The sequence below is a fragment of the Suncus etruscus genome, chromosome 16, assembly GCF_024139225.1.
Source record: "Suncus etruscus isolate mSunEtr1 chromosome 16, mSunEtr1.pri.cur, whole genome shotgun sequence".
Classification (NCBI taxonomy): Eukaryota; Metazoa; Chordata; class Mammalia; order Eulipotyphla; family Soricidae; genus Suncus; species Suncus etruscus.
The window spans coordinates 11549207-11569130 of record NC_064863.1 but is presented as its reverse complement, the minus strand read 5'-3'; the positions used below and the strand labels follow the sequence as shown (position 1 = coordinate 11569130).

Genomic DNA, 19924 nt, shown 5'->3' with positions numbered 1-19924 from the left:
CACCCGGCCGGGGCCTGCGCAGCTGTGGTTCCCCATCAGGCCTTTGGGACCCCCCTGGGGGACCCCCACTGGAGCCCCCCTGAAGGGCCCCCTTTGCAGCCTTGCAGCGCTGCCCTGCGCCCCCTTTTTCTGCCCCGGGTTTTAATTTGGGGGAGGATGGGATCCTCAAGTCTTTGCAGTCTGCACCCCCAAACCCTTGGCCAGCTTCTCCCCGCCTGGCATCCCCCCTTAACACGCTTATTTTTTTTTTTATTTTGTTCCCCTTTCCCCCCCATCATCAGGACCACCATTGAGCACCCACCCAGGTGGACGTGGACGGTGGGCAAAGTTTGCTTGGGCACCTTGAGCAAGCACTTTGCTGGATGGGTCCTTCCTAGATGCCCAAAGAGCACTTTTCGGGGGGATGATCAGTGTGTCTGTTGCTGGGGAGGGTGTGTCAGGGACCTTTGGTTGGTGATTTCTCTCCCCAAGGTAGGGGAGGGGGTCCCCACTCACCCCAATACTACTCTTGCAGTTGAGTCCAGTGAAATGCACCTTGGAGACAGACAAGGTTGAGAGTGCAGAAAAATTTTGGGGGGGACCTTTTTTAAGTTAGGTAACGTGCAGTGTAGCAGACGCATCAGGGGGTGCTAAGAGCCACCCTGCGAGGCCAGACGGGCCGAGGGATAGATGGTCACTTAGTTGCTTTGCTCAGGGCTCCATCCCTAAGCAGACACCAACACCTTCATGTTGCAGGCCCGCCTGCGACCCTCCTCTCTTCTGCTCTGCATCTTTGGAACCGTCCTGGCTCAGTGGTCACTTAAAATGCCAACACAGGCCAAGGAGTGCTTGCCCATCTTCATTTGCTGAATTGAATCTCGCCCAAAGCGGTTCCAACTCTGGAGGCCCCGTGTTGACAGACTAATCTGATAGCATCGCTGAAGGTTGGGACCCACACACACTTCGATTGGCCTTTGGAATAATTTTTCAGTGGATTGCATTGGGGCTGAGGCCCTTGGAGGATCTTAAGCTGATCCCTTCATGCACTCTCTTAAACCGTTGTCTCCAGGCTCCTTGGAGTAGAAGTTGAAGCTCCCACATGAGTCCTGTGTGCAGCTAAGGGCGAGCGCCCCCAAAATAGGAAATCTGGGGATAGCTGGGCCATTGCACTGTATGGACCCCTGTAGCCAAGGCACTTGCCCGAGTTTGAGTTTGTAAGTAAACCCGTGTTGCATGTAGTGCTTTCCCCAAATTCTTTTTGGCTTTTGAGTGGTTAACCAGACTGAATCCTTTACTTGCATAAAAGAAAAGTAGACAGAGGGATTTGCTCTGTTTTGTTTTTGTTTTGTTGCTTAAAATCCAAAAAAGAGACCAAAGGCTGCTGAAAGACAGCAGTGTCTTTCCAGTTCAGGCTTGGGCAGAGGGAGTCTGGGAGTAGCGAAATTGAGGCAGTTTTTGTGCCGGGCAGATGTATTTTTTCTTGGGTTTATGGCCCTCCTCAGATTTCCACATCTTTATGATCTGGTCTTCCAAAATAGTTAATATTTATGGCTTCCTTTAACTACAAACGGGACTAGCCTCTGATAGCAATTTTTAAAGGCCATTAACGAGGTTTTGTGGTAAATGAGAATGCTAGAACAACATGTGAAACTGTGGCATTCTTTTTAAAAACCATGTAAGAGGTCTGAGTGATAGCCCAGTTGAGGAGGGCATTTGCCTTGCACACAGCCCACCAGGGATCCATCTCCAGAATCCCATATGGTTCCCTTGAGCCTGCCAGGACTGATTTCTGAGCGCAGAACCAGGAGTAACTCCTGAGCGCTGCCAGGTGTGGCCCCAAAACCAAAAATAAAATAACTGTGTGAGCTAAGTCTTTTTAATATTTGAATACTTTTTTTGGGTTTGTTTTTATTTTTTGAGTCACGCCCGGTGGCGCTTGGGGGTTATTCCTGGCTCTGTGCTCAGAAATTACTCCTGGCAGGTTCCAGAGACCATATGGGAATCCATGGGATCGAACCCTGGTCCGGCTGTGTACGAGAGCTGCTGTGCAATTCTCCGGCCTTCAATATTTGAAAGAAGCATTTCAGTTGGACACATTACAAGTCAGAATAATCACTAATTCCAAGTTAATTAGCTGTAGTTAATGAGATGGGTGTATATATTCATTAAGAAGATTAAAAGTTCAGTTTTTCTGAACTGTGTATCAAAGACCAAGGTGATTTTGAGGAGGAATAAAAAAAAAATGGACATATCCTGCATAGGAATTCTACACCCAGATTTCTTATAAATACTAGTAGCTAGTGGAAATCTCTCCCAAGAGTCCTTTGGGAGTTATATTCTCAAAGGACAATTTGTTTTTATTCACTCATTATCTTAGATTTTTGTCCTAATTATCTTTGGGTTGTAATGGGCCAGCCATGTCTAACCAAAACTGCCTAGAGAAGAATTGTACGAAGTGAGAATTAGTTTTCATCCTTCACGATATTTTTAAACTCTGACGGTGAATGCCCAGGAATTAGAAAGAAGAGAGTTTTATTTCCCCTTACACTGTAAGGAGAGCACAGAATCAAGCTCTTTTTCTGTTTTTGTTTTGTTTTTGTTTTTGGTCACCCGGCAGCGCTCAGGGGTTACTCCTGGCTCTACACTCAGAAATTGCTCCTGGCAGGCACGGGGGACCATATGGGATGCCGGGATTCAAACCACAGTCCTTCTGCATGCAAGGCAAACACCCCACCTCTGTGCTATCTCTCCAGCCCCTTTTATTTTTTTATTTTGTTTTGTTTTGTTTTGTTTTGAAGCTCATTTTCTAAGAGTATATTTAACTGTATTTTGCTGTTTGGAAACCATACCTAGTGCTTGGAAGTGTTTTCCCTCTGGGAACCATGTGGTGCCATGGATTGAACTTAGTCTCTTGCATGCAAAGCCTTCATTTATCCTTTGAGCTCTTTTTATTCCATTCCAACCACTATTTCCTTAAGTATATTTTACAAGTATCTATTCTTTTACTTGTATCAGCTAGACTTTTCTATGCTTAAACTGAGTTCCTTAGAATGATATAGTCTATCGTTGTGGGGAGCATTTTAAGTAATGCTGTTAAATACCTAATTTAATACTTTTCCCCAAGATCTTTTTCTATATTTATACAAGCTCTTTTACCCCTAATTTTTATCCAGACAGTTCTTTGATGAAGGTATAGACAGGGTTATTTCCTTTTAAATAATAGTGGATTTGTAGGCCCAGCTCAGCTAGACCAGACTCAATAAGCAGTTCATAGTACAGGAGGGCCCAAGATGTCTTGTTTAATTTTCTTTTCTTTTTTGGGGGCGGGAGGGACATACTCAGTGGCACCCAGGGGTTACTTCTGGCTCTGCTCTCAGTAATCGCTCCTGGCAGGCTCCGGGGACCATATGGAATGCCAGGGTTATTGAACCTGGTCTTTCCCAGGTCTGCATGTGCAAGGTAAAGGCTGTGCTTATCGCTCCGGCCCCGATTTTTTTTTTTTAATTTTTTATTTATTTTTTATTTGGGTAACTTTTTTTTTTTTGGATTTGTTTGGTTTTTTTGGACCACACCCTATGGTCCACAGGGGTTACTCCTGGCTCAGCACTCAGGAATCTTGCCTGGAGGTTCTCAGGTGAACATTTGGGATGTCGGGATTGGACATGGGTAAACAATGTGCGAGGCAAACGCCTTACCCCATCTCTACCCTATCTTCTGTACTATTACTCTGCTTCGGAGTAATCACTCTTTGATTTTTTTAATTTTTCTTTTCTTTTTTTTTTTTTTTTTGACCACATCTGGTAATGCTTCAGGGTTAGTACTTCCAGCTTTGTCCTCTGGTGGCATCACTCCTGGTTATGTAGGGATACCATATAGTGCCCGGTTATTCAATGTGGACCCTCCCCTTGCAGAGTATGCACCAGCCCTTTGAGCTGTCTGAAGTCCAGTGCAATTCTTGCTAATTCATTAATCCCGTCTAAATTGGTAGATTTTTTTACTAAACATTTTGCATTAGATCACATTTTTTTCCAGTTTATTTCCCATTCCTCAGGGTCCCCACACTTAACTCTATTTGGTTCGCTGCAGAGTATTTTGGTTCTACTGATAGTTCAGTGTTAGCTTGTAAAAGCATTGAGGTTCTACTGATTGTGCAATGTTAGCTTGTGTTGGTAGTGTGAGATGTGGTGCGAGCTAAAAAGTAGGTTTATGATCTCTGGATGAAAGTAGCAGGAGTGGTTTTACAGCCCGTTCTCTGAACCCATTTTCTGGGAACAAACGAGGTGGTGATAAAGATAACAATAATATGATATTATTATTATCGACTCATATGTGAACCAGTAGTAGAACAGTCAAGTAGTGGAGGCCTGATGGGACAACTGAGGTAAGGCATTGAAAAGTGCTGTCTACTTCATTAATAGTTTACAAAGAAAAGACTTTCAATGTTGGCCTGTGCCTTGGTTAGGAAATAACACAGAATAAATGGAGCATATTTAGAACAGGGAACCAGGATCCGGAGATATAGCACAGTGGTAAGGTGTTCGCCTTAGACGCAGAAGGACGATGGTTTGAATCCCGGCATCCCTTATGGTCCCCTTAACCTACCAGGAGCGATTTTTGAGCATAGAGCATAGGGGTTCAGGAGGAACCCCTGAGCGGGTGTGACCCAAAAACCAAATAAAATAAAATAAAATAAAATTGTTAGAACAGGGAACCAGGTAGAGCATTATGATGGGAGGTGGTTTAGTTTTCTGTTTTTCTCCATACCTGTCTTTGGAGAGACTGATTTATTGGAGAGAGGATTGAACTTGAGAGGCTGGAGAGGAAGGAAAAAGGAATTTAATGAGCTCTTACTATATGGTTAAGTTATTTCTTTTAATCCTCCCAAAATCCCTCCCTGCAAGACAAGTATTATCCTTCATTTAATATGAAGGAACAGACTTAGTGACTTAGTGGTTAAGAAATTTACCCAAGTCATTCAGTGGGTAATTAGTGGAAACCTGCATTTTAATCTTAAGATTTCCCTTGTCTGGGGCTCAGGTATTTCTCAGTACCTTTTTGGTAATCCTTTTACTAGTGCTTAGATTTTTTTTTTTTTTTTTGCATAACATATTACTAATGGGTATAGTATTACCTTAGGCAAAATAAGTTAGCCGATAATTAACAGAGCATTATTTAGTCCTTTAAGTATTCTGTTGACTGAGTAGATGAAAGTCAAATTTGTTTGGATAATAAATTGGGGGCTTTATTAGTCCATTTTTCTTGTTGGTATCTGGTTTTTAACTTCTTATCTACTCTCCTAAGTAACACTTGTGACTCAGTTTGAAGACAGGCTGTTAAGATTGAAGGTTGTTGTCTTACACTTTCTTTGACCTGATTTTCACTGTTTGAGAATGTCTGAAGAAATGTTAGGTTTCTTTGCTCTGTTTTGTTTTTTGGACCAAACCAGTAGCGCTCAAGGCTTACTCCTGGCTCTCTGCTCAGGGGACTATTTGGGGTGTCTGGGATCGGATCTGGGACCAGCCACGTGTAATGTACCTACCCTCTGTACTATTGCTCCAGGCCCAAGTTCTTTTTTAAAAAATATGAGAGAGACCATGTTACTGGGTTTTTTTTGTTGTTGTTGATTTGCATATCTTACATAGTTTTATATAAGTTGTTGAATTTGCCATCCGTCAGAGTGAACATGTTCAGAGGTTGAATAGAAGCATATCCTCTACACAGGGCTAGAGTGATAGCACAGACTGTAGGGCATTTGCCTTGCATGTGGTTGATCTGGGCTTGATCCCTGGTACCTAAATGGTCCCCAGAACCTGCCAGGTACGATTTCTGAGCTCAGAGCTGGAGTAATCCCTGAGTACCACGGGGTGTGCCCCTACGCCTTTACATAGTAGTTTTTCAAAATGGGTCAGAAAAATCAGATTTGTGGGTCAGAAACAGCATGCTTTGAAAAAAAAAAAAGTTATGTTTTATCACAAATTCCTGATGTATGTGCAGAGGGGCCCGAGACATAGCACAGTGGGTAGGGCATTTACCTTGTAAACGGTTGACCCAGGTTAGATCCTGGGCCTGCCAGGAATAATTTATGAACACATAGCCAGGAATAACCCTGAGCACTGCTGAGTATTAAACCCCCCTCCCCATGCCACCCCCCCCAAAAAAAATTTGTGCAGAATTCCTTTAGTATAGCATTTCTGAACTGTAGCACTGTTGGCATTTTGGGACAGATAATTCTTTGTTCCAACACTGTGGGGTTTTTATTTGAATCCCTGGCAGTGCCCCTGTTGATGTCAGTGTGGTGTGGACGGAAATGTCTCTAGATCTTAATCATTATCTGGTGAGAACTAGCATTCTATCAATCATTCTTTCTGACAGATTATTCTATCGCATCTAAAAAAAATAGCTTTATGACTGGGACTCACAGTATATCTCAAAAGAACACATTTTAGAGTCGTAGAGACTTAATTTCTGTTTTGTTGTCAGCAATTTGTATGCTTTTGGGTAAATTATTTACTCTGAACCTCAGTGTTTTGTTTAACCCACAAAACAGGAATTCACATACTTTTGGGGATTGTTGTTAAGAAGGAACAGTGTTTAGTATCAGGCCTAACATATTAGAAGCCAGTTATATTTCAGAGATTATACTTGTCTATGATTATTTTTTTTTCTCAGTCACACCTGTGTGCTTGTGACTTTGCAAACAGAAAGCTAGAGAAATGTTTAGATAAATAGATTTTTACAAAGTTAATTTGTATATGCCTTGGCGTCATAACTACTAAACCTGTTGATCTTAGAGAGTAGGGTAAAAATAATTGGTACAAGTGGAGAAAAAAATAGACGGATTGAATAAGGACTTCTAAATGATAGTTTAATTTGTGCTAAATACAGAAAAACAACAAGACGCCTAATTATGGCTTTTTAAGAAAACTTACTAAATAATCATAGAATCCCTTGAGGCGGTTAATATTATTGGCCTTATTTTACAGAAGGGGAACAGGTTAGTGGCTCATTGGTGACATGGTTTCACACCTACGGAGCACAGAACCCTTTTATGTGTTTGACTCATAAAATGTGTTTCTCTGTGATAAGAATCACATGCTTCTTTTAGTTTGTTATTCAGTTTGAAAGATTCTCTCTCTCTCTTTCTCTTTCACACACACACACACACACACACACACACACACACACACACACACACACACACACACTCTCTCTCTCTCTCTCTCTCTCTCTCTCTCTCTCACTCACTCACTCACTCACTCACTCACTCACTCACTCACTCACTCACTCACCCACCACACCCGCACTTCAGAAATCGCTCCTGGCAGGCTTGGGGAACCTTATGGGCTGCTGGGATTCGAACCATCATCCTTCTGCATGCAAGGCAAATGCCCTGCCTCCATGCTATCTCTCTGGCCCCTGAAAGATTCTCTTAAGAATTTGTTGAGTATAGAAAGAGGGGAGATAGCACAGCGGCATTTGCCTTGCAAGCAGCCGATCCAGGACCAAAGGTGGTTGGTTCGAATCCCGGTGTCCCATATGGTCCCCCGTGCCTGCCAGGAGCTATTTCTGAGCAGACAGCCAGGAGTAGTCCCTGAGCACCGCCGGGTGTGGCCCAAAAACCAAAAAAAAAAAGAAAGAAAGAGGAGGTACAGTAAATGCACCCCATATACACCTCAACCCAGGCTCTTTGCCTGGTCTGTATTGTGAATTGGGGGACCAAAAAAACAAAACAAAACAAAACAAAAAAAAGAGTTTGTTGATAGAGACCAGAGTGAGAGCACAAATGGGAGGTTGTTTGTCTTGCACGCATCCTACCCTGTCCCTGTCGATCCCTGACGATCCCTGACATCCATGTTTCTCCATGCCTGCCAGGAGTAATTTCTGAGTGCAGAGCCTATAGTAACCCCTGAGTGCTGCCAATTGTGGGCCCCTCCCCAAATTTGTTGAGAATATATGTAAGATTTCTACATGCTTTCCTTAATTTATAAGTTCACTAATTACTTTTTTTGACATCTCTATCCTAAAGAAAATTTATAGACATTATTGCCTTATTTGACTTTCTTTTGAACTTTTTGTTGTTTTTGTTTTTGGGCCATACCCAATGATGTTCAGGGGTTACTCCTGGCTCTGTGTTCAGAAATCGCTTCTTGCAGGCTCAGGGGACCATATGGGGGGCCAGGGATTAAACTCGAGTCTGTTCCAACTTGGCTGCGTGTAAGGTAAACAGCCTCTGCTGTGCTATCACTCTAGCTCCAATGACTCATTTTTTTAAATTGCACTTTTTTCTTTTTTAGAGAGAAAGAGACAGAGAGTGAATTACAGATTTTTTATTAATTTATTTAAACACTGGTTAACAAAGTTGTTTGTAATATGAGGTTTCTGGCATTCATTGTGCCTGCACCAGTCCCACCACCGCTGTGACCTTCCCTCCGTAATTGCCCCCACTTTTCCACAAACCTCAACCTGCCCCTTTAACAGGCACAAAGTATTTTCGCACTTTTCTTTCCATTACTTATTACAATTCAATGGCTCATGGACTTACTGAAAAAATTACTCCAGTAAAAGAGAATTTGTGGAAGTAGTTCTATCTCACAATGGCGTCATTAATCCACTCTGACAGTGAGTTAAGCTGTTTGTTGCGAGCTGGGCCTTCCCTGTTCCTGAGATTAGTTGGAGTCTGTGCTACTTTCTCATCTGATTTGGTATCCTGCCACTCGGCTGTTTGTATTGAGGTGCCAAATGTGTTCCACGAACCCCCAGACCTGTAGAACTGGGCCATAAGTTTACGTGATATCAGCAGCTTACGTGTGGGATGTCGGTGTAACTGCTAGGGCTTCTAGAAGTCTAGGGTGGGGATCGGGGAGATTTCTAGCCCCCACTCTGATGAAGGACTAGAGATTTTTTTTTTAGACCCTAAAAACAGGTATAGCTGGAGTTTTTATGCTTGGGGGGAGTGGTGGGTGTGATGTCTGCAGACATTAGTTATGTGAAGCAGTAAAGCTTGGTTGCTCTGTGGGGTGTGGGGAGAGGGCCGGGGACTTCAGCCTGCCCCCCTCCCGAGGGTACCCCAGGATTTTCAGTTGGGAGACCAGTCCTTGTACCCATGATCTTGCACGGCCTGTCTTACAGCTCTTCTGAGATTAGTTGTTGACTCTCTGGAGTGAGTGAGGCCGATGTACTTGTGTGGCAAAGGCTGTGGATGTCTGTACTGACTTCTTCATGTTCTCTTTATTAGATACTTCCTGATAATTTTGTTTGTTTTGTTGTTTGTTTGAGCTGCGCTCAGGGGGTACTTCTGACTCTGCGCTCAGAAATCTCTCTTGGGCAGGCTGGGGAAGGGGGACGACCATGTGGGATGCCCTGGATCAAGCCCTGGGTCGCTCTACCTGCTGTGCTACTCAGCTCCGCCCCTCCCTGATACCATTTGATTGAGAACATTCACTAGTGAATTTTGCATCCCATATCTTAGGACAAAATCCCCTCAGCTTTGGTTTGACCAAATTTAGCTCGTATATTATTTTTGTACTCAGAGCTCAGGTTGAAAGATGAAGAAGTGGCTTCTTATTGGAAGCTTCTTGTGGGTCAGAAGAAGGCATGGTCCTTTAGAACTGCCCCCCCTCAAAAAAAAAAAGAAGAAAGGAAAAGACTAGAAAGAAAAGAAGAGCTAAGATTGACTTGTGTGTGTGTGTGTGTGTGTGTGTGTTTTGGGTCACACCCGGCAGTGCTCAGGGGTTACTCCTGGCTCCATGCTCAGAAATTGTTCCTGGCAGGCATGGGGACCATGTGGGATGCCGGGATTTGAACCGATGACCTTCTGCATGAAAGGCAAACGCCTTACCTCCATGCTATCTCTCCAGTCCCGCTAAGATTGATTTTTATGTTTGTAAGATTGATATATTGTGTTTGAAAATCCAAAAGAATTAATATTTGATGGTCTGAGAAAATTTTGAAATTCTATTGTTCACAAATGCAGCTTTATTGGAACGTAGCTAGATTTATAGGGCGACGCATGTGTTGAAACAGCTAAATTAAATAGTTGAGAAAGGTAGTATGCCCTTAAAATTTAAAATGTTCTTAGTTTCCCACCCCCTTTTTGGAGGCCTCATCCGGAGGCACTCAGGGCTTACTCCTGGCTCTTGTGCTCAGAAATTGCTCCTGGCAGGCTTGGGGTACCATATAGGATGCTGGGATTCGAACTATCTTTGGTCCTGGATCCACTGTGGTGCAAGGCAAAAGCCCTACCTCCTGTCACATGGCTATCACTTGGCCCCTCCCCTCCCTTTTATAAAAAGAAGTCATCAACTGTTGAAGATCATTTTGCCTAATGGGGGTTGGTTAGTGCCCTTCACTGTTTCATTTCCTTTGACTAAAGAGTGTTCCTAGAGGCAGAGTTAATTATTTAGTTTATCTGATAAACATCCCAATATTAGCTGCTCATTAAATAATTCAGTGGAATGAAAGTGTATGAGTTGTATAGAAATTAATGATCAATTTCTAAATTAGATTGCTCATATTAACTTAGTTAACCATTCATTTTAAGTTCACAGCAACCATATAAATAAGGTAGTGCTGGTAGTTTAAACACCAAGGAAAACCTAAGGCACAGAAAAAGGAAAAAAAAACTTTATTTTTGGGGTTTTGCTTTTTGGGGTCACCCCCTGTGACACTCAGGGGTTACTCCTGGCTCAGCACTCAGAATTACACTCCTGACTTGGGAGACCATGTGGGATACTGAGGAATTGAACCTCGGTCTGCCCAAGGCAAATGCCCTACTCAGCTGCGCCACTGCTCCAGCCCCCCCACCCTTTTTTTTTTGGTTTTTGGGTCACACCTGGAGGGCCTCAGGGGTTACGCCTGGCTTTGCCCTCAGAAGTCGCTCCTAGGCAGGCTCGAGGGACCATATCGAATACCTGATTGAATCACTGCCCGTCCTGAATTGTTGCATGCAAGGCAAATGCCCTACCGCTGTCCTATCTTTCCAGCCCCCAAAACAGCATTCTTTTTTTTTTTTTTTTTTTTTGGTTTTGTTTTTGTTTTTGTTTTTGGGTCTGTAGCGCTCAGGGGTCACTCCTGGCTCTAAGCTCAGAAACCGCTCCTGGCAGGCTCGGGGGACCATATGGATATGGGATTCGAACCACCTTCGAACGCCCTACCTCCATGCTATCTCTCTTGCCCCAAAATCGGCATTCTTAAACTTATTTGTTATATAATTATTATTTGTTATATAATTATTTATGAATAGATCAGACTACTATTTGTTTTTGGTTTTGTTTTGTTCAGAGCGGTGCACAGAACTTACGTGGCTCTGTGCTCGAGAACATTCCCTGTGGGCTGAGGAGACCATCTGGATTGTTGGGGTGTAGCACTGTATAACACAAATAATTGCCTCTCCTTGCTGGTCTCTCTCTGGGCCCCAGACAGACTCATCACGATAAAAGTTTAAGCCAGTTGCAATAAGTATTTTTTTAAAATTTCTACTTTGTAAGAATAATTTAACAGCCTAAAGAACATTTTGAACCAAGTCAAACTTCCTTTACACATTATCCTATTTTACATAATGTTTACATACAGCTGTTGTATTCTCTTTAGCATACATAGATATCAATGGAATTTTAGATTTGAGGGAATATGGCCTAACTATGGCTTATTTACAGATGCATTATTTTTTTCTTTAGCACCAACCCCGGAGAAGGCAAACCAGTATCTGCCTAGCATAGTGCTTTTTTAAAATTTTATTTTATTTTTTTGGTTTTTGGGTCACACCCAGCATCACTCAGGGGTTACCCCTGGCTCCATGTTCAGAAACAGCTCCTGGCAGGCTTTGGAGGACCATATGGGATGCCGGGATTCAAACCACCGTCCTTCTGTATGAAAGGCAAACGCCCTACCTCCATGCTATCTCTCTGGCCCCATAGTGTTTTTGTTTTTGTTTTTTTTTTAAAATAGCACTAGTGTAACTTTTTAATGTGTGAATTTCCTTTATTTGTATTGTAACTAAGTATAAAAGATTATTTAGTTTACTGATATACATCAGTATTTAGTAATATATACTGATAATAAAATAAATATTATATATTTATAATATTTATAAATATATATAATATTTCCTATTAATATTTGATATTTAATATATAAAATATAATACTTAAATATATAAGATAATATTTACACATTATACAATATAATAAAATAAAAGAGTTATCTTGCTCTGTCAAACAGAGCATGTTTGAATATTTCTTTTTCTTAGTGGTGCCTATGGGCATATATTGACAGTAGCTTGTACCATCTTTTCATTCAGCTCTCGAAGACGAACTTTTCCAACAACAATGACTTCCGTGCTCTCCTGCAGTCTCTGTATGCCACTTTTAAGGAGTTCAAGATGCAACGAGCAGATCTGAGAACGAGTACATCATCGGTTTGCTCCAGCAGCGCAGCCAGACCATCTACAATGTGCATTCGGACAAACAAGCTCTCTGAGATGCTCAGCCTCTTTGAAAAGGGACTGAAGAACGTGAAGGTGAGCTGCGAAGGTCAGATAACTACTTGTTGAAGCACTGAGGAGACTATTGTGTTTTCGATAGTAGTAGTACATGATGTTCTATTCAAGAAGCAAGTTGCCACTTGTTGAATAATAAGGCTTCGTTCAGAGGATTTCTTTTTGTTTTGTTTTGTTTTATTTTTTGGCCACGCCTGATAACACTCAGGGTTACTCCTAACTCTGTGCTCAGGAATTACTCCTGGTTGGCTCGGCGGACCATATGGGGTGCTGGGGATCAAACCTGGGTTGGCCTCGTGCAAGACCAATGCCCTACTTTTGTGCTATTGCCCTGGCCCCTGTTGAAGGGATTTCTAAATAGGGATTTGGAGGAGAGAAAGATTGGATTTTGCTCTGAATCCAACCAGGACTAGAGAGGACATATGGTCAAGAAGCAGGGTGGAAAGTGAGGAAAAACAGAGGAAACAGGTAAGGGTGGATTCTTGCTCCAGTGACTGGAGGAATTTTTACTGGAGGCAGGTCAAGATGAGATGGTATCAAAGATCACAGGTAGGGCAAGGAGGACCATATGCTACTGCCATAAATTTTTACTAAATGGACTCAAGTTTTTAAAGTTGGATTAAATGGACACTAGACAACTTAAGGTCATGGTAAGGTTAAGGAGGTTTTGCCAGTCACCCCTTATTTGAAGGAAAGAGATTCTGTCCTCTGAATGGTGTAAATACATTTCTCATTCCATTGACCTTTCTGCTTATTTTAGTTTTTAGTTTTGGATCACACCCAGCAGTGTGTAGGGATTACTCCTGGAAATACTTGGGGGACCAATTGGGGGTACCAGGAATTAAACTCGGGTCAGCTGCATACAAGACGAGTGCCTTACCCACTGTGCTAGCTAGCCCTTATACCTCAGGTCTTTCTGTCTAATAGGAACCATCTGTTGAGCATGCTGGTAGCTAGTCAGGAATATGTCTAGAGACTGGGCTGGCAGTATCTTTTGATGGTGGTGGCACCCTGCCACGTACCTTGGTTTGTGCTTGGAATATCTGCGATGTTAGCATCTTCAGTCAGTACTGCAGGAGTTTACTTCTTTGAAACAGACCATGTGAATGTCTCGAAGACCTGTTTTATATGGTCTGAGCAATCAGGTTTTAGTTTTGGGACTTCCAAGAGAGAGACTGAAATTGGAGACATTGACTTGGAAAGTTGTGGCCAGATACAAGAGGAAACTGTTTTTAAGGTACAACCAGTATCGTTAAATGGCAGAGTGCAGCAAGAATAGTGATTTACCCGGCAGTTTCTTTCATGTCTGGTTTGCTGGAGCTTTCCAAAAGGAATCCTAGATTAGACTTTCAAAAGTCTCTCAAGCCAAGGATGTCAAGAACTGAACTTGCCAACAGATCTCACCAGTAAGGACTATAGAAGTGGGCAGACTTTTTTTATTTTCACAGTTTCAGGGATGGGACCTAGAACCTCAAGCATGCAGAGGAGTACTTTAACCACCAAGCAACATCCCCAGCTTATGTTTTCTTTTCTGAATTCCTGAAAATACCCCCAACTTTTCTGGACCTGTCAAAAAGCTTCACTTATAACCTTCACTTATAAGGCAGGATACTCTAAGCCAAGTATCATGCTGGTCTTTCTAAGTGGGCTTTGTAAACTCTGCATCCCTGAAGTCAGTCTTCATTCCTTAAAACTATCTTATCATAAACCTGATTCCATGTTTGTCATCTCAGATATGATACTGTAGTCCAAGCCTTAGGCTTATATCACTATTTCTAATTGGGTTCTGTTTCAAGGGGAACGGATTACTCAGTGTAAGCAAATAATTACATTGCCTTGGAAATGAGTATACTCCATAAGCGTTTTAATTCTAATCACCACCTGGTGTAGCCCTGGAGACCCCTCAGCACTGCCAGGTGTGGCCCCTAGCCTCACTGGGATGGCTCTGCTGGCCTCCAGCACTTACTGGGCCTGACATTGCTGGATTCTTGGACTAAGCATCGAAGCTTCTGGCCTGATTGATTGGTCAGGGATTACCAGGAAGGGCCCTGAGTCCTAAGTCACGATTGGGAGCTACAGTCCCACCTCCAATAGTTACTGTCTTATGGGATGGTAAATTAGAGAAAGGAAAAGAGAGATTTCATTTTTGTTTACAGAGCTCTACTCCATTAAATCGGTTAAATTGGAGGTAGCTTAAGAGGAAGAGTGAAAGGCATTCCTCATAGCCAGCAGTGTTACAAACAGAAATAATGACCCTTGAACTTTTCACTCTCAGTCTTAGACGTGGCTTAGCAGTTTCTCCACTGGATTTCTGAAGATTCTTTCTTGTATTACTGTATGGTTGCAGAGTGTGTGTGTGTGTTATTTTGTTTCTAAGTAAATGCCATCACAAAGTATTCTGAGATCTATAACATCGTAAATGCGTTGTAAATGAACTCACAAGTAAAACAGTGTGTGGTTGATAAAAGACTTAGAATAGAGACCTGATAAGAATTTATATGACAAAGAAGTTGATTTTTTCTTTTTTTTTTTCTTTTGGGAGGGGCAAGGGTGACGCTCAGGGCCCACTCCTGGCTATGCGTTCAAAAATCACTTCTGGATAAGGGACCAAATGGGATGCCAGGGATCGAACCAGGTCCGTCCTAGATCTGCTGCGTGCCAGGCAAATGCCCTACCTGCTATGCTATGGCTCTGGCCCCAGAAGTTGAATTTTTGTGATGTATAGCACTTGTAAATAAATACCAGTTATGATGGATAACGTGATGTCAGAATCTAGCCACAAATAGCAAGAGAACGACCAGGGAGGTGGCCCAGTTGGAGAGAGTGATTCATAGGAGTAAGGCCACCGACTTCATCTCTGACACCTCTGCTTCAAATTATTTCTTGATAGCATGAAAAAAACAAGCCTCTGTGAATGCCATGCAATTCCTAAAGAACTTAAAAATCGAATAATATTTGTCACACAGCTATAGCTAAGAGAAAGTTAAGCACCTCTTATTTGACCGCTTCCTCTGTGATTTAGCTTATCAAAGAAACCAAGACTTTTTAAACATTTTTTGTTATAAGATGAAAGAGTAAATCTTTTTTTTTTTAAATCTGCTTATTTATTTATTTATTATTTATTTTTGGTCTATGGGCCACAGCTGATGGAGCTCAGGGTTAACACTAGATAGGAGTTACCAGTGCTCAGAAATTGCTCCTGGCAGGCTTGGGGGACCATATGGGATGCTGGGGATCGAACCCTGGTCTGTCCTGGGTCAGCAGCATGCAAGACAGATGCCCTACCTCTGTGCTATCTCCCAGCCCCGACTTGTATTTACCCCTCCCCCTTTATTTTTTTAAGAAGCCCCAAGTTCAAGCTGTCAGATCAAGATCAGAAGACATTTTGGTTGTTTTGGGACCACACCCAGTCATAGTCATGATCAGGGCTCCATCAGACAGTGCTCAGGGACGTGGCTTCTAGTAATGCTCCTGTGGTGCCCAGGGACTCACCCTTCATGGAGCCCTCACTGCAGCCCTCTCTGCTGTTTCCCAGAGAATCCAATACTGACCAAGAGTTAAGGTCATTATAAGACAGCACTTAGGTTCTGCAAACATACATTTATCAAGAACAATATTGTGCCCTTTTTAGGGGGGCGTTGTGGGACACATATGACATAAAATTTCTTTACCCTTATTTAGCTCTACTTAACTACAACTTTTAATCATAGAAAAAATTTTTTTGGCTTTTGGGTCACACCCGGTGGTGACGTTCAGGGGTTACTCCTGGCTATGCACTCAGAAATCGCTCCTGGCTTGGGGGACCACGTGTGGACCAAACCATGGTTCATCCTAGGTTAGCGCTTGCAAGGCAGATGCCCTACCTCCTGCGCCACTGCTCCAGCCCCCATAGAAAACTTTTAATCATAAAAATTCAAAAGTAGGCAATTGTGAATTGTCTCACAGACCAATGCCCTCTGCAATAGACAAAGAAATTGTTTTTGACCATGCTACCTCACAGAGTTCCCCCCATCATGCCTGTTTGATGCCATATACATCAGTGTTCAGGGGTTTACTCCTGGCTCTGTCCTCAGGGGTCGCTCCTGGTAAGGCTCAGGGGGCCTTCCGGTAAGGGAGTAAGGCATGTAGAACCTGCATTGACCTCACACAAGGCAAGTTCCTATCGGCTCGCTGAACTATCACTTCAGCTCCCATCTCACAACTTCTGAATGTTTGTGCTTCCGTATAGTTCCTTTCGTTTTTGTCTTGGGGCCACTCCTGGCTCTTCACTCAGAAAATGTCTCCTGGTGATGCTGAGAAACCAACCATGTGGGATGCTGGGGATCGAACCCAGATCAATCGCATGCAAGGCAAGCATCCTACCTACGGTATTATCGCTTCGGCCTTTTATTAAGATTTCTTAATTTGTCAAAGAGCACGTTTGTGTGTTTACAAACAGACTAAAATATATTTAAACTTATTTATATGATTTAGAAATAAGAATTCAAAGTTTAACTTGCCTTTACTGCTCTAGTTTATTTTCCTTAGAAATGCTCCAGGCATGTAATGAATGTCTGTTGCATGACTTAAGAGCATAAATCTAGTGTTTCAAATTACTGACAAAGTTTTGGAAACTTTACCATCAAACAAAGCCAGCCATTATCTTCAGTCATTTTTTTAATTAACTTTTTATAGCACATTCATGTTAAGTAGGTAAGGAGGATCCTGAGTGAGAGGGTGAGGACCTGCACAAAAAATGGTAAAGAAAGAAATTATTCATGACACTGGTTAAAATTCAGAGTAAAGAGTTAGCCAGATAGTCCTGAGGGTTGAGTGTATGCTTTGCTTTTGGGAGCCTTGGGCTTGATCCCCACAATCAAATGGACTTCTCAGCACAGCCTGAGAGTAGCCCCTAAGAGCCCCATGTTGTAGCTCAAACAAATAAAGCATGTCATAAGGAAGACTTTATTCCTGAGGGGCCACTGCAGTGGGGGTGGGGGTGGGTTCACCTTTGAATTCAGCAAGGACAAGTGGGGGCTTATAGCCTAGGACCAGGGGTTAAGACACTAAAGAATTATCCAGACTAAAAGGAATCTTGCTAGGCTTACTTTTTGAGATTTTTATATTTTCTTTTCTTTTTCTTTTCTTTTCTTTTAGGTTTTTGAGCCACACCTGGTGGCCCTCAGGGGTTCCTCCTGGCTCTGCACTCAGAAATCACTCCTGGCAGTTTCGAGGGTCCATATGGGATTCCGGGGATTGTGCCCGGGTTTGTCCTGGGTCTGCAGTGTGTAAGCCACACACCCTACTGCTGTGCTATTGCTCCAGCCCCTTTGGAGATATTAAAATTCTATTCTTGGTTTTGGGACACAATTGTCAATACTTATGAGGCTGCTCACAGCTCTGCCGGGGAGTGAGGGGCAGGAGTCCCCATCCTAGGGATCCTTCTGACAAAGCCAGGCCATGGTTCCAGTCCTTGACTTCGGAATGTATTAGGCCTAAGAGCCACCAACTCTGACTCTCTGGGGTGGGAGCGGATGGGGATTTTTTTGAGGGGGGGGGGTTTGGGCCACACCTGGTGACCCTTAGCGGTTACTCCTAGCTGTGCTCTCAGAAATCGCTCCTGGCTTGGGGGATCATATTGGACATTGGGAGATGGAACTGCGGTCCATCCTAGGTCAGCCTCCTGCAAGGCAAATGCCCTACCACTGCAACACCGCTCTGGCCCCTGAATGGGGATTTTTGATGAAGATAAGCCAGGGGATGAAATACTTGGGCTTGATAGATGAACAAGATAAGCCGGGGGATGAATACTTAGGCTTGATTAGATACTAAGAGTAGGGTGTTTTGAAATGGGCTCAGAGGGAAAAACCAGGGCTGCTGGGCCCAGGAGCACTCCAAGTCAGGGTATAGTGGCGAGGGGAACTCAATGGAGTCCCAAGGAGTGGTTCCTGAGTACAGAGTCAGAAGGAACCCCGGAACACTGCCAGGTGTGGCCCAATCTCCCCATTCACCCTCTAACCCCACCCAGCCCTCGAAATAAAAAAAAAAGAATGAGGTTTAGAGAAGACTTGGCTTATGGGAAGATGAATTTTGGGTTTGAATTGCTTGTACAGTCTTTGTGGGCATTTAGAAGAAAGTGGGGTTTTGGGATTAGAAGAGTATAGTTTGGGGCCGGAGAGAACATGAAGGTAGTGAGTTTGCCTTGCATGCAGAAGGATGGTGGTTCAAATCCCGGCATCCCATATGGTCCCTGGAGTCTGCCAGGAGCGATTTCTGCATAGAGCCAGGAGTAACCCCTGAGCAGCGCCGGGTGTGACCCAAAAACCAAAAACCAAAAAAAAAAAAAAAAAAAAAAAAATCAGGAACCAGAGTGGTGGTGCAGCAAGCGGTAGAGCGTTTGGTAGGCATGTGGCTGATCTAGGACAGACCACGGTTTGATCCCCTGGCGTTCCAAGCTGGGAGTGATTTTTGAACTCATGGCCAGGAGTTTAACCCTGAGCGTCACCAGATGTGGCCCCAGAAAAACAAAAACGAAAACAAAATAAATAAATTTAAGAAATCAAAGCATGCGGTAACTCCGGTTACTCTTGACTGCCCTCAGAAATCCCTCCTGGCAGGCTCTTGGGACCAAATGGAATGCTGTGGGTTAACCATGTGCAAGGCAAATGCCCTACATGCTGTGTTATCTATTTTTCTGGCCCCTGAAGGTTTATTTATTTATTTTTTATTTTTTTTTAAATAAAATAAAGCCGGAGGCTGGAAAGATAGCACTGCATAGATGCAGAAGGACAGTAGTTTGAATCCCAGCATCCCTTATGGTTTCCTAAGCCTGCCAGGAGTGATTTCTGAGCATAGAGCCAGGAGTAACCCCTGAGTGCTGCCGGTTGTGACCCCCCCCCCCCAAAAAAAAAAAAATGAAGCCTAGGGTTGGAGTGATAGCACAGTGGAAAGGCGTTTGCCTTGCACACAGCACAGCTGATCCAGGAAGGATGGTGGTTCGAATCCCTGCATCCCATGTGGTCCCCTGAGCCTGCCTTGAGTGATTTCTGAGTGCAGAGCCAGGAGTAGTCCCTGAGCACTGCCAGGTGTGACCCAAAAAAGAAAACAAACAAAACAAAAAATAAACTGGAGCCTATTGCTTATGCTTAGGGAGAAGACCCGAGGACTTAGAAGGGAGAAGTATTCTCCGGTTTTAAAAGTTGCAGTATTTTGTGAGATTTCTGAGTTTTAAAATTCATTGGGCTGATAGAGAAGTGATGGGGAAGTTCCAGGGACATCTTCGCTCACGTTCAGAACATCTCTAGCTGTTTACAAATGTCCGGAATTAGTGCATTTTATGTGAAACGAGCCTGAGCTCTTGCTTTTAAGGGGTATTCATGACCTTCTGCTAGGTTAATGTAACAGCTATTTGGAATTGCTAAGTTGTGGAAGATAATTTAGACTGGACGATGAGGGAGGGCTCTGAAGTCC

The 19924-nt window shown here is 43.2% G+C and overlaps 1 protein-coding gene and 1 pseudogene across 1 annotated transcript in view; both read left to right on the top strand.

The window, feature by feature from the left end:
- The window catches only part of FBXL5 (F-box and leucine rich repeat protein 5), a 53061-nt gene that overhangs the window by 188 nt on the left and 32949 nt on the right, over positions 1 to 19924 (top strand). Inside the window, 3 exon segments of the mRNA XM_049789965.1 lie at positions 12278 to 12364; positions 12367 to 12441; positions 12443 to 12496. Coding sequence (XP_049645922.1) covers positions 12278 to 12364; positions 12367 to 12441; positions 12443 to 12496 — 216 coding nt within the window.
- LOC126032764 (uncharacterized) lies at positions 7576 to 7700 on the top strand (annotated as a pseudogene).